This window comes from Rhagoletis pomonella, unplaced genomic scaffold (assembly GCF_013731165.1).
Source record: "Rhagoletis pomonella isolate Grant_MI unplaced genomic scaffold, Rhpom_1.0 Rhpom_scaffold_00007, whole genome shotgun sequence".
Taxonomy (NCBI): Eukaryota; Metazoa; Arthropoda; class Insecta; order Diptera; family Tephritidae; genus Rhagoletis; species Rhagoletis pomonella.
In genome coordinates, this window is record NW_023458561.1 from 39,037,504 (window position 1) to 39,052,535 (window position 15,032).

The window sequence follows — 15,032 nt, forward strand, 5'->3', positions numbered from 1 at the left end:
AGGAGATGAAAGTATCCATCAAGGCGAATTCATAATATAAGTTGGTAGCAATAGTTCAAATACAAAAAAAAAATACATGTCTTTTTTACAAGCTTAAGGATGTAAGTTTGTTTGTTTGCGTCTAATCTTGCAATCAATTTTTGACCAACGTTCCGATGACCTAGAGCAGTGGTCGGCATACTAACACATTCAATGCACTGCTCAGCTGCCGCTCTTCGTATACGTGTGAAACACACATGTGCTCAGAGAGCGATCACTGAGCTATGGATCGTCGACCACTGACGTAGAGACTTGAAACTCCAGACCCGATGACAAGGCAATGACGAATTAACTCGATAGGTGGCGCAGGAGTCGAGATATTAAAAAAAGCCCATTTGGTTCATATTTAAAACCTATATTACTTGCATGAAAAGTAATAACTTCATAAACAATTTTTTCGATAGGTGGCGCTGGAGTCGCATTTAGTTAAATTTTAGTAAGTTTGCTTTAAAATTTGCATTTCCTCATGGTTGTATATACATAGTATTAGACATTGATAACCTTGCAGTCCCGTGCAGTGAAAGGAGATTGCATAAAAAAATACCCTTCGCCTAGGCACCCATACAACGACCAAGTGCAGACTTGAGCAACTTAATCTTCAACTTTAATATACATTTATATCAAGTTCAGAAATTGCTTAAAATATAACTGTGCTAAACTGTGAAAAGTTCAAAATTTAGTGTTTGCCGTGTTATGCCTATACTCCTATCATTCAAAGCTTTTTTAACACACATTTAATACAATTCACAATTTCGAGCCATAACAGCCATCAAATGCAGCTAAATAGAAAATAACATCAATCAAGTTAGAAAACCATTCATAATTTCCAACAAAAATATTTATTCCTGATCTAACCACGTACAAATGAATGCGTTACCTGCGGAAATGTGCACTCGGTGCTTTGTCTCTACCTGCATTCATACATACATATGTACATTAGGGTGGCCCTTATTTCGAAAAGCGCTCGGATTCTCAGTATCATCCCCTAGAAATGTGTGAATAGCCTAAAGACTAACCTATATTAAGTTTTAGGGCAATCAAAAAAGATTGAGAGGTGGCTCAAAGCGCTCAAAGTTTCCCATGTATTCCATATAACTAAGGGCCATCCTAATGTACATATACATGCACATTGGACCATGCCATTTCTTAAGTTCTAAAAAGTCTAGTCTAAAGTATTTTTGCAAGGCAATTTCTTCGGCATATATACTCAGATCTTTAAATCTGATATATCGATGTTCTTTTCTCGAGAATGTAATTTGTTAGTTCCAAAATTCATTCACCTCAATCACCACGTTCTAGCCCTGCTCTCTAACGCCCCTGTCCCTATGGACACACCCCGTCAAGGCTGCACGCTTCCTCGGGCTACCGCTAATGGGCGGGGTATATTATTGTCGAATGTTCCGCCCGAAATTTTTTTCGAAATAGTTTTGAAACTCAGGGGTGTACGGCGATTTTTTTTTTGCTTGCATGTGCATATGTATATTAGACTGTATCACTCCCCATAAAAAAATGGAATCGTTACTATTTTTCCATTGGAATTATAAAATAAATTATATTTTAAGACGTCCACCAAAATAAATATTTCGGAAAAATATTAAGATTTACGATTTGAAAATACCTCTAAAAATGGAGTTTTTTTATGAATAAAAATAGTTTCTTAAAGATTTTTTTTTTAAAGAATCAACTCAAATGACAAAACGGTTTAAGCTTAAAAAATTTGCATAAAAATATTAAAAAAAAAAATTTTAAAAAATTTGAACGGAATTGTAATAATGAGATTTTTAATGCTGTTTTTTAACCTTTTTCAAAGATTGGTATTAGAAAAACTAGAATAACTGAACCTAAACTTTTCCGACTTAAACTTAAGAGGTGTCATTGGAAAGGTATTTTCTCACCCTTTTTATTTTTTTTTTGCTAATAGACTCATTCAAAGGATGAAAGAGAAAGGTAGGATGAACGCACATCATTCAAAGTTCAATTAAGATGTGTTGGTATTTGAAAAAAGAAAAAATGGTACACGAATAACTCCTTTTGGACAGAAATAAAAACAGTGTGAAAATACCTTTCTACTGAGAGCCCATAAGTCTAAATCAGAATAGTTTCGGCCCAGTTATTCAAGATTTTCGTAAATCAATCTTTGAAAGAAAGTAAAAAAAAACAGCATCAAAAATCTCATTCCTTTCAAAAATTTTTTAAATATTTTTATCCAGATTTTTTAAGCTTAATCTGTTGTCATCTGAGGGGACTGTTTTCAAAAAGTTCTTTACGAAAACTATTTTTATTCATAAAAAAACTCCATTTTTGGAGGTATTTTCAAATCGGTTCAGCTCACTTAAATCTTAATATTTTTCCGAAATATTTTTTGGTGGACGTCTTAAAATATAATAAATCTTGTAATGCCGGTGGAAAAACCGCAACTTTTTTTTTTGGTGATGCAGTCTAATGTTTATGTACATACATATGCGCATACACATAAAAAAAAAAATACATATAAAAATGCTTTATGTAAAATAAACGGAAATTGAATTGAGATACTCACGACTCAATAACATAAAAATTATCACCATCATCACCCTGGCGTATGATGTATTCGTCTGGTTGCACTCGTTTTTCGAACATGGCGTCCAATACTTGATTCATCTGCAAATGAAATAAAACAATTGAATGGCAATGTATGTTTTTTCAAAATAAAATGAAATATGCCAATAAGTGTATTTGACTTTAGCACAAACAACGCCAGCTGGCAGTGCAAGTGATTATCATTTTATAGTGCGAAATGATGTACAAATGTTGGAGTAAAGCAAAAAAAGAAACAATTAAAAATTTATAGAATGCAGAAATGGAATTCATGGATTTTGCGCAAAATGCAGCATGTGTGGAAAAATTATTTATTTTTGAGTCAATAAGTTTTGTTTTTTTTTTTTCATTTAGAAAGAAATAGCAGCAGCAGATGTGCCACTCGCGTTGTGTGCGTTTATTTTGTTCCGTCTGCATACAGATGGTATTTGTGCTTTGAGCAATAATTGCACGTTCCATATATGTAAGAAGGGGTTAATTGTATACCTACTACAAAAAAATTCGAGTTTTATTTATAAATACGAATACAAAAAATTGAAAACTATATTTAGCAAACTTTTTTTCCAGAAAATTTTATTGTAGGGAACATGCAAAATTAAAATGGTTTGCATGCATTTGAATTGCTATGCAGGTTTACTTTTGCATTTTACTATCGATGCGCCCTACCTACCTGGTATCGTATTTACACATTTTTATATTTATTTTTAGTTTGTTTGTGTTTTATATTTGCACTGCAACGCTGCTTGGATTTGGAAAATAATAAATACAATTTACTTGCAGCAGCACGCTCCGCTCAGCAAATACGAAAATGTAAGTAGCGTGCAATTTACTATAAAAGGCACGTTAAGCAGAATGGTAAGTATTGGCCTATTTAAAAATGAATACGGAAAAGTATTTCTTTTGTTTACAAAACTGTGCTATTTTTTTTTTTTATTTACTGTCAACTGTAGGAAAAAAATATTAGAAAAATTTTATGCAAAAATAATATCGGCAAAATTAATAGTTGGATTCAATTGAATTTGCTGGAAATGGATTGGATTGAACAGGCTCAAAGAAAATGCCGTTTACTATCCTTGCTTTAGAAGATGGGAACAAGGCATCAGTGAATGAAGGGGTCGAAGCTTGACGGAAGAGTTGGTGATTGTTGGCTCTTTCATAGAGAGCTTTCTTTCAATTTTAAATTTAGGTTTCCAGATCATCGTGGTGTACACTGATAGCCGCGCGTAGCAATCAGGGCATTGAACTCTTTTTCAGTGGCGTCTGATTATTTCCTAGTCAGACTTAAATGCAAACCAGATCATAGTGACATTGCAGGAAACTTCGATGAGGATGCGTTCGATAGGATATTCTATGTACACCGTTCTGTGCACATTCCTTCCCATCCTCTTCTAAGCTTCATATCCTATCTTTCTCCACCACAGTTAGCAATATTCTGGGAAACATTATTACCCTTTCTCCCACTTGGCTTCATCTGAGCGAGCACGAAGAGTTAGAGGCAACGTTTCAAGAGTCCTTAAGAACGGAAAAAGCTTTCATTTCGAATTCATTTGTTACCAACCCGCTTCCTATCTTGGTGGAGTGGTAGAAAAAGAAAGGAAAAACCGCAAAGTACAATAGTTGCGAACTCACCTGTTCATCATCTAGCGAACGGAATAACAATACATTTTTCACCGATTCGGTTAGACGAGCACGCTGCTCATCTGATTTAGGATAGACCTTGCGTTCGGCCTCGTCATCATCGGCATCATTTTCTGGATCATAGGCTTCGGCAAAGACGGATTTGCGGCGCGAGGTGAAGCGTCGAACAGGCTCTGAAATGTAAAAAAAGAAAAAAGAAAGAGTTAAAATTGTGGAATATTATACAAATAATATTATAATATTAAAGCTGAGGAAAAAATTCTATTCTAAAAAATATAAATAAAATAAATAAATAAATAACTTCATACTCCGAAAAGACATACACTGCCGGAACAAAGTATTGGCACAGCAAATCTTTTACAATATATGCAACAATTTTCATTCTAATAATTTTCCGCTAATTTCGTATAAAAATATAGTTCATTCAACAAGAAAAAACATAAAAGTATAATTCCTAAACTTTGTGCAAAACTTGCGAAAATTTATCACATTTTCATGAAAATGTTCAACTTTTTAATCAGATTTTTTAGAATTTTTTTGGAGTATGCAGATTTATAGCCCAATCAATTTCATTACAATAAAGTGCAAGTTTTCAGCAGATAGGAATTACCGTTGATTTTGGGAAGTTTTTTTTTCACGCAGTCTCTCTATGCAAACATTTTTTTTCGAAAATACTTTATATGGAAAAAAATGCAAAAACCTTCAACAAAAAAATTCTCAAAAATCAACGCGATTTTTGACTAACTCCGAACTTGCATTTTTTTTACTAGAATTTAATGGGCTGCAAAACTGCATACTCAAACAATTCTAAAAAGTCTGATTAAAAAGTTGAAAATTCTGATAAAAATTTGCTGAATTTTCGCGAGTTTTGCACAAAGTTTAGGAATTTTGTTTTTATTTTTTTGTTGTTGAATGAACCATATTTTTATACAAAATTGGCGGAAAAATATTACAATAAAAATTGTTGCATATATTGTGAAAAATTTGCTGTGCCAATACTTTGTTCCAGCAGTGTACATAATTAGGCAGAAAAATTTTCGGCCATTTACTGTCGGCATAGCGGGCGCTGGAAAAAAACCCCGACTTGCAAAGGTGCAAGGTCCTTCTGACCGGATGCGAACCGTGGGCGGTCAAGGGAGCTACTGCAGCTGGCTAAGCGCCATCTCTGGATTCTTACAGGTGTACTGACCGGACATTGTCCTATAGGAACCCACGAGGTGCGACGGAGGATTGTCACAGATCCCTACTGCCGCAGCTGTCTGGAAGACGAGGTGGAATCATCTAAGCACTTCCTCCTCAACTGTCCGGCATTAGGAATTCGCTAGATTAAGCTCCTCGGTGCGCATATCTTCAACACTCCCGAGGATCTCTCCGGAGTGGACATCAGCTGTCTGCGGAACATTGTTGTGAGCACCCAGCGCTTCTCTTAGTTTTACCGTTCTAAGAGTTTGTGTAATGTGGTATCACAATGGGCAACTAAACGTCTAAGTGAGTTCCCTTCGTGGGTCTGCCACCATAACCTAACCTAACCTATCCTAGGCGAGCTTTTATTCAAAAAATATCAATCTTACATTTTTGAGTTCCACGTTGCTAGTTCAGTTCTGGCAATAAAGAATGTGTCAAAGTTGGAGTGACAACTGTGGAAAGTTCTGTCCAGCATGGTATGTTATAGCCTTCCTATTAAAAATTTCAAGATTTTTCGCTCTTGTACGTACAGTGGTGGAAGAAATAAATAATCTTTTTATTTCGACCCGTTTTGGCTATACATATTTCTTTTGTTTATTCGATATATAATATATTTTTTATAAAAGTCTAGCCCATTTATAACAATCAACATATAAATCCACATTTCAAATTTTGTACAAAAGTTAAAAAAAATCAAAAAATTGTACCAAAATCTAATTTTTTATTTAGAAATTTTATAAAAGCTTTATGGTTTCAATTTTATAGCTCATTAAATTTTACAAGAAAAATTTCAAACTTTTCAGAAATTGAATATGCAAGCAAATCGCGTTGATTTTTAATATTTTTATCGAGAACACTGATTCCTTTTAATACGAAATATTGCATTAATCCATACTGTAAAACTGAAAAATATAACTTTTTATTTACTATAAGCTATTAAATGTACATACAATGTGCTTGTAAATGGCGCTTGTTGCCCGTCAAAGTTAATTAAGCGCAGACTAACGAAGTTACTTAACACATTACGCATACGCCATGTCGGACCGGCAAACATAGAATCATATCTGTCTTGCAATTAATAACGAAACAATTTGCAAACTCGGTCAAAAACAAAATTAAATAAAATGATTTGCACATTTTATGTGAAAAAATATGTCAGTCATCTTCACGAGTAATTTGCGGCAGCATAAATCATTTTCGCAAGGAGTTCTTTAAAATGAAACCGAAGACAGCAGGCGCCATTGGCTGAAATAATGGATAGCAAGGCTAAAGTGTAGACTAAAATTTCTTCATTAAAATTCTCCAGACATACATATGTATGTATGTATGTATGCTTATTTATATGCCATTTAGCCTAAGATGGATGATTTGTCGAAAGTAGTATATACTATGCTGTGCATATGCCATGAGTCGACGAATTCTCCAAGCCCCAGGGTATGAAGTTTTGTATCTCATTCAATTTCAGTACAAAAAGTGAACGTTTGAAGTACCTAAAAATTCGCGTTGATTTTTGTGATTTTTTTTTAGTTGGAGATGTTTCGCATTTTCATCCACACAAAATACTAATGTTCTAAAATATTCGTATTTTTATATCGAGAAAATGCACAACTTCGAATTTGCACCTTATTATATTGAAATTGAATTGGCTATGAAAATGCATGCCCAAAACTTTTCTAAAAAATCTGATTAAAAAATTTAAAATTGTGATCGCAAATTTTTGAAACTGGTTTAATTTTCGCGAATATCGCATTTATTGACAAATTTTACGTGGTGAAATTACTTGATTTATTTATGAATTACGAATGAGCTGTAAACTATGATAATGTGCAAATGCTTTATAAAATACATTTTCTGTTCAAAATTATCAAATCGCTAAAATGGAAACCCCGAAAATTACGCTGTTTAAAAAAAAGCATGTTAATTTTTTCTTTGTGTAGACAATTTAAACTTATTTGACAAGTGCACAAGTGTACAGTGGTGGACAAAAAGAGATGAATGGTGTTTCGTTTTTAATATTTACAATGTTTTTTAAGCTAATTTTTTTCGATATTTTTATATAAAAATATGGTTCACGCTTTAACAAAAACTACAGAATTTAGAAAAATCCCAAAAATGTTTATCAAAATTTCGAGCCTTATACCCAGAATCTTTAGAAATTTTTTTGGGTGTGCAGTTGACAAGCTTATACAATTTTGGTAGAGTAAGTGCAAGCTTTGTGCGTCTAAAAAGTCGCATTGATTTTAAATAAGAGCCGCTCAAAATTATTTAACTTTTATGTTTGCTGCCATTTTAAAAAACCAATTCCATTTTTTCCATAAGCTTTGTGCACTTCAATCTTTTCGACCTAAACCAAAAATTTTTACTTTACAAGCCGTTTTTGCTGGCCAGTACAAAAGTAAATACCAGCATATGCATACGCTTAGCATATATGTATATTTGTAAACATACATAGAAAGTGTATTTTAACTTAATTTGGTTGAGTTGAAAAGCTTTGTGATTTGAATTTGATTTGAAATACCAAGCAAGCATACAGATTATACATGTTCTTTATACTATATGAATATGTATAACTTATACATATATTTTTAACATCAACAGCTGAATTGAGTCAATATTTCAATTGGTATGCTTGCAAATATTTACAGCAAATAAGCAGGAATTCAACAAAATGTAAGTTATGTTCATATATTTGCATGTACATACATACATGAATTTAAACCACTTTTACATATTGAATATTGTGTATGCATGAGAAATTGCTTAAGTGTACGCACTGATAGATGGGTCTAGGTAATTCGGAGCTTAACGATGGTCGTCGAAGCTATTCCTGGAACGGCAGCACTTTACAGTATCATACATTTCCTTTTCCTTAGTCATTATTAAATTTTTCATGCGCATACATTCTGCCGTTTACCCGACGACGATAATTTGCCCATCATTTCCATTGCACTGCATCAAAAGAATGCTTCCAAATGCTTACCGTCACAGCAGCAGCAGCGCTGTAAACCTCTGCTACGTTAATAATTTTGTTTGGAGTGACTCTCCATTGCATCTCCTTGCATTGGCCACCACCGTAGCAGCAGCGGCAATAAATCCTTAGACACATCAAAACGCAATTAATTTGTGTATATCAATTAAGGATGCACTTTGGCATTTAATTGCCGCAATCATGTTGCAATTTACAAGTTGCTTGAAGTTATGAGCAAGAGACGAATGGGCGACACTTGAGGCGGGAGAACTTTACGAATGAGGCCCTGCCAGTGTCGTAATGTATGGAGTATTCGCTGGACCAGCGGACGTACCGCACTGCAATTGAATAGCAAATTTATTAGGGAAAATTTTCGTTTGTACCACCTGAAACTCAGCTCAGAGATGTGTGTGAATCCTACGTGCGACTGATGTGAAACATCTTCCTCCTATTATCCGTATAGCTCCCCATATTAAATGAGCACTTTTCTGCATAATAATGACTAACTGCTTTAAACTTAATCTAATTTTAATCTCCTAAATCGTAAAAATAATAATTTCCAGCAGTAACTTATGCCTCTATGCGGGTAACTCTTTGAGGATTGCCTAGACGGACTTCGTCTTGTGCTCATACACCACTTCTTAGCCCACCTTGGCGTTAAAGTCTCCTAGCACGATTTTAAAATCGTGGCAGAGACAGTGCTTTTAGGCTCCTCCAGGTGCTAATAGAAATGCCTACAAGAGTAAACTGATGTGGAATTAAGCCCTCAAGCGGATCGTGACAATTCGTTCACTGATGGTAGGTTCTCCAGGTTACCGAAAGGTGTTCTAATCTCCGCAAATCCGCGGCATTTCCTGTGTTATTTTATGACATTCAGTAGTTGGATAGAGGCACCTGACTTTTTGAGAATCTGGACATTTCAAATGCACATCAGTTAATCGCAGTACTGTTTCAGTTTGCGAGGCTCGTCAACGCTGACGGGTATTCATCCGAGGCTCTTCAAGTCTAATCACATTTGTTTCACAGTGTTTTTACATGTCGAATCCCAAGACCAGCGCTCAATTGATTTGTGGGGTTTCTTTATATAGGCAGCCGTTGGCTCCAAGATATATGCCCATTTGCAGCCGCATCTATGGTAAATAGACGCTGACTTTAGTGATACCTCCCGCGCTTCCGAGCTTCCTCTCTTTCGGCCATGATTCATGGCTCCGACCGGGTTGGTTACCGTATCTGCCACACACGTTGGCCAGAGTGTGCAAACGGAGATGCAAGAGTCAGGATTATATATGGTCGTAAAACTGTAACAGTATGTTCAAAAGAAATGCTATACTCCAGAGCAAGATTCCCAGACCAGGCGAAAAATTTAGAGCAGGGACTCAACGCTTTACTGAGGATTTAACTGGTTGGGTTAATGGAATGTGCGCTCGCCGACTAGTGATCTGCTGGACATGTAGAATATGTCCTTTGATTAGAGAAAGCCAATAATGCGGAGAAGTAGAGACCCAGAGCCTACTAAGTGAAGCAGAGTTACCCGCTGCTCGCCCGAGGGCTATGAGCAGACAGTTAAAAAACTGAGTCATTTCATACTACTGCTGCTTTGATGAAGACTATTTCAAATCCTGGTGTTCAGGACGATGAACCCTGCACATCAGAGCAGTTGCCCTGCATAGGCATCACGGCGGCATGCAAGGTACCCCTTAAATATGTCAAACACCCAGAGGTTGTACTCAGCGTCAAACGATCATGGCGCCATGAGAGACAAGTAATCGGCTTTTTGGTGTGATACGTGAGCTCAAGCCATTTTAAGATGCAAACTTATAGGTGTCACAGAGCAATGATATTTCCAAAACCTTTGCCTATATTACCTGCGAACCCCCTGAGGATGTCTTATCGGAGGACCACCTAATGAAGCGTCTAGCCACTTTCTCTGTGGGCGAGAGGTCGGATGAGAGATGAGATGCGGCGCAGGATGTAAAGTTATTTCTCAATTTCTTAAAAATCACCCCGCTGAATAGGAATACGGGGGGACGATAAGCCATACTCAATTCTGAGACGGCCCTAGAGGCAGTGGCACAAGCATCTTACTGGGCTAACAGCACCAGAGCCTATGGTGCAACTCGTCGGAGCGAGGGGCAAATCAAACGCACGCAGTTGCGGAGACATGAACCTTTCGGGGTGAGATCCAACGTCGTTATATCGAATATTTAATTCTGAATACTCGTAAAAATAAGCCTGAGAGAGTACTAAAAGATGCTACATATTATTGACACAATCACAATGAGAAATAAAAGTAAAATAATTCCAAAACTTATTATAAGAATTTTTTTTTGTTTTTGTGCTGAGTGTAAGCTTACCAACAAGCAAACTGGCTGTAGATACTTGAGAAGCCATTTCCGTAAGAATGCTGCTGATAATGATGGAAGGCGAAAGTGGCTACAATGAATAGCGACGGCGCGAAACACTAATTCGCGCGAGCAGAAGCGTTCGAGCGTAAAGTAAATAGCTGCGATGCCGCACGAACAGCAGCAAGCAGCAGTGTGTGGCACAGAGGGCAGGCAGAAACCGTCGGGCGGGCGGGCGTGCCAGAAGCAATTAAGCGTTTACACACGAATGCCTGCAGCCAAAGAGCGAAGTGTACAGCTGTAGCGAATGCATAGAAGATAAGCTGCAGCTGCTACGTGCATTTGCAACGGCCAGCCAGCCTAGTGCGCTATGCGTGGCTATGGTAATGCTAACGAACGACGACGGCAACGGCAACGACGACAACGACGACAACGACGCCGACGACGAGCGCATGCACTGGCACCGGCACCAGCACCAGCGTGGGTGTGTAGTGGCTGTTGTGAAAGCACGACAATTCGAAGAAATGTTGCAACGCACTTGTGCGCTTTAAACACGCCCGCGTACGCAAATAAGTAGGCGAGATGCGCGTTGAATGTATGTATGTATGTATGTTAGTTTTTATGTTTGCTTATTTGCGAGCATGCACACGCGTCTACTTGAGTGGCTTAATTAAATCTGTTGCAAACGCTTCAGAGATTGACAGCCTACATATGTTAGTGTTGGTTCTTTAGTGTTGTTGTTTTTTGCACTTAATTCTATTATTTAGCTGTGAAAGTCTGTTGTTAATACACACGGAACTACATATTTCTTCTTTATAGGGATATTCAGGCGTAATTGCAACGATGCAAAATGTGAAATTGCAAAGTTTTTCTCAACAACCACACAAACGAAAATATGGCATCAGTTTATTGCATTTCACTCTATACTAATTAAAAGCAAAGGCAATTAATTGACTGCTGCGCGATTTCCGGCTGTGTTGTTGTTGCTAAATGTTTGCAATTTCACAACATTGCATCCGTGCAATTGCATTTCGCATTAACACCTGAATACCACCCCTTATGTTTAGTTTGCTTTGTTTTAAATAGTTATTATTAACGCCTGTACTGGCTGAGATCCAAGTTGCATTACTGCCTCTTTCATTTCTAAACTACATATAATTTATGGAAATGTCCAATTTACGCAACTAAGTTCCAATTCGGCATTTGAAAGTGATTATGCATATAGTTCAGTTATAGTTCAGAAATAAAAGAGGCCGCAGTAATGCAACTTGGAACACAGCCACTGTTACATTGGCTGTTGTTGTTGTTATTGTTTTTGTTGCAATTAAAGGAATTATGCTGTTGCTTGCTTGTTTTATAGTTGTAGAGCTTGTAGCATCATTTGCGGCGTAGTTGGCATTGCTGTTGTTGGCATTATTAACGCACGCGCGCACTCAAATTGACACACGCACACACACACACACACATAGTACAAACACTTCCACATTATGACGAGAAGCAGATACATACATACATAGATAATAAACAACATTAAACAGTTCAAAGCAACCAAAAATAGCACCAGCTCCAGATTTGCAGCAGAGCATTTCCAGGACCTGCCTGCAGGACACGGATGCTGACATCTAGCTATATACTTACATATATATTTCTACCAGCAGTGCGGCCGAAAAAAAAATGTAAGTAAAAAAATATGCAAAACATGAAACTAAAGGAACAAGTAAAACTGAACACACTTATGTTTGCATGCATGTATGTATGTATGCACATGAGGGTGCATCATTCTGCATTCAAAAAATAATCGGCGCTGTTCTTCCATCGGAATTATAAAATTTATTATATTTTCAAAACTTCTGCCAAAATACTTCGGAAAAATATTAACATTTATGTATGTGAGCTGTACAGGTTTGAAAATACCTACAAAAATCGAGTTTTTACACTGAGGGAAATAATGCATAGTAAAAATGAGTATTTTATATTTGATTATCGTTTAGAAATGCTCGTATTTAATAATAGTATTTTCATGCCAAAATTTAGCACACACGTATTCGAATGTTCCCAGCTAGCAAAAAATTAGAAAATCCGAAAATCGATCCGAAAAAGGAAAAAAAGTAGATGAAGTGCGCATTTTTGTCCGTTTACCGATTTCATTTTCGGATACTTTGACGAGTATGGAGCTCTCAAGAAAACGGTCAAGAAAAAAATTGCCATTATTTCGTGTGTGTGTGTCCAAGGAATTTTGACATCTGATACTTCACATCCTGTTGTCTCACTCTTCCCTCAAGAAATGATGGAACCGGGCATATATTTCTGTTGCAAACATGGGCTGCCTTGTTTTCTATTTTCATATAAAACTTTAGAAAACCGTAGTAGAAAGCGTAACAAATTTCTTAAGAACTACGTATTGCCTTAAGGAAATTTGACACAAGAAAATTTCTTAGACATTTCTTGTACGTCATTTGATATGGAGTTTTTGCTTTTCTTGAGAGCTGCATACTGGCCTCAAAGTATGCGGCAGAAACGTACGTATAGACAAGTTACGAAAGTTTCTTGCTTGAATCTTTCGTTTAATACGCTTTCCTTCTGCACTTCACAGATACTTTTTCATGGTTAAAAAAAAAAAAATGAAATTAAGGAAGCGCCTCACGGAATTCGAACTCGGCACCTTCTGGAAGCTAACAAATAGCGGCACACTTCTCTGCACGCTCAGCCACTGCCGACTACGCACGCATGCTTTCAAATGTTTAGCTTGTGCAAATACAATTGTTTTCAAATAACATCATCTTTTTTCGAACATTTTCCCGATAAGAAAATGAATGAAAATTGTAGTCGTTTTTTATTCGTTTCCGGATACGGAAAATTGTACTAGACTGCACTGTCGGCAAAATTTACATATTTACATTTTTCTTCCGGCTGGGACATGTTTATCCGTACAAATCGCGTGCTGTGGTGTTGATGGAAATTCATAATTTGAAAGCAAATTTATATGTGTGCGCAAAGATGCTTGCCACAATTTGTTGATATCCAGAGGGGGCCTGGGTTCAAGTTCCATTGCTGCGGGCAACATGCAAATTAAATATTTTTTTTTTTTTGGGTTTTATCTTGATTATTTACTTCACGGACGCTTTTTCAGAACGAATGCAGTCATTTAAATATGCGGTTAGTTGAATTGAATATTTACCATACATACCATATACAGTACTTTCGTTGACGTTTATAGTAAGATCAGTTACGTTTCTATTTGATTTTAATATTTTTTACCCTCAGTGTATACATAAAATTAGTTTTTAGCAAATATTTTTAAAAACAAACCCTCTCAGCTGATAGAAGAGTTTAAGCTTAAAAGGTTTGCATACAATTTTTTTAAAAAATTGTATTGAAGGAGATTTTTTGAGATATTTTTAAATTGGTTCAGCTCGCGTGAATCTTAATGTTTTCTCCAATATTTGTGCGTAAGTCTTAAGATATAATAAATTTGATGATTCCGGTGAAAAAAGCCCAAATTTTTTTGGTGAGGCACCCTAATGTACATTCATATGGATGCACATACTACATACATATTTCAAAGCAGACAGAATAAAAATATGCAAGTAAATCCTTTTTTACAAGCTTTTTTTCGAATTTAAAAGCGCCGCGATGTGAAAACTGCGCGCAACTACAACTGCCGGCTGCAGCGCACAGTGTAATATAACCAAGAAAATTGTATACATTTGAGACCTGTTCGCCAAAACCTTGATTGCTTGAAAGTAAAAACTTGACACAAATTCTTGGCGATTGAAATACTAGACATACATTTTTGGCGACCTTAAAACTGGACATACATTTTTGGTAATTTTAAAAGTGGACTTATTTACATTGTTAGGCTTAAGCAATTTGAACATACATCTTTGGCCATTAAAAAAGCGGACATAAATTTTGATCAGTAAAAAGTTGGATATAAAATTTGGGTAATTTAAAAATGCAAATAAATTCATTGATTAACTATCTACGTCAAAACTTGAATTGAATGCTTGGACATACATTTTCGCTTAAAAATTGGATTTTAAATTTTCGTAATCTAAAAACTGGACATAAAATTTTGATCAATAAAAACAGGACATCATTTTTTTTTGTATAATTTATGGTATGTACTTGAAAAACTGGCCTTAATATTTTGGTAATTTAAAGATGTTACAAAGTTTTTTCGTCATTTAAAAATAATACATACAATTTAGTAATTTGAAAAAAGAATATATATTTTTTAAAATGGCCATAAAATTTCGATGATTTAAAAATGAGACATCAGT

The 15,032-nt window shown here is 35.9% G+C and overlaps 1 protein-coding gene across 1 annotated transcript in view; it reads right to left on the bottom strand.

The window, feature by feature from the left end:
• Nucleotides 1–2,578: 2,578 nt before the first annotated feature.
• LOC118742778 (cAMP-dependent protein kinase type II regulatory subunit-like) overlaps nucleotides 2,579–15,032 on the bottom strand; it is a gene marked incomplete at its 3' end in the record, with an annotated part of 395,139 nt that continues 382,685 nt past the window's right edge. Inside the window, 2 exon segments of the mRNA XM_036475114.1 lie at nucleotides 2,579–2,679; nucleotides 4,246–4,427. Coding sequence (XP_036331007.1) covers nucleotides 2,579–2,679; nucleotides 4,246–4,427 — 283 coding nt within the window.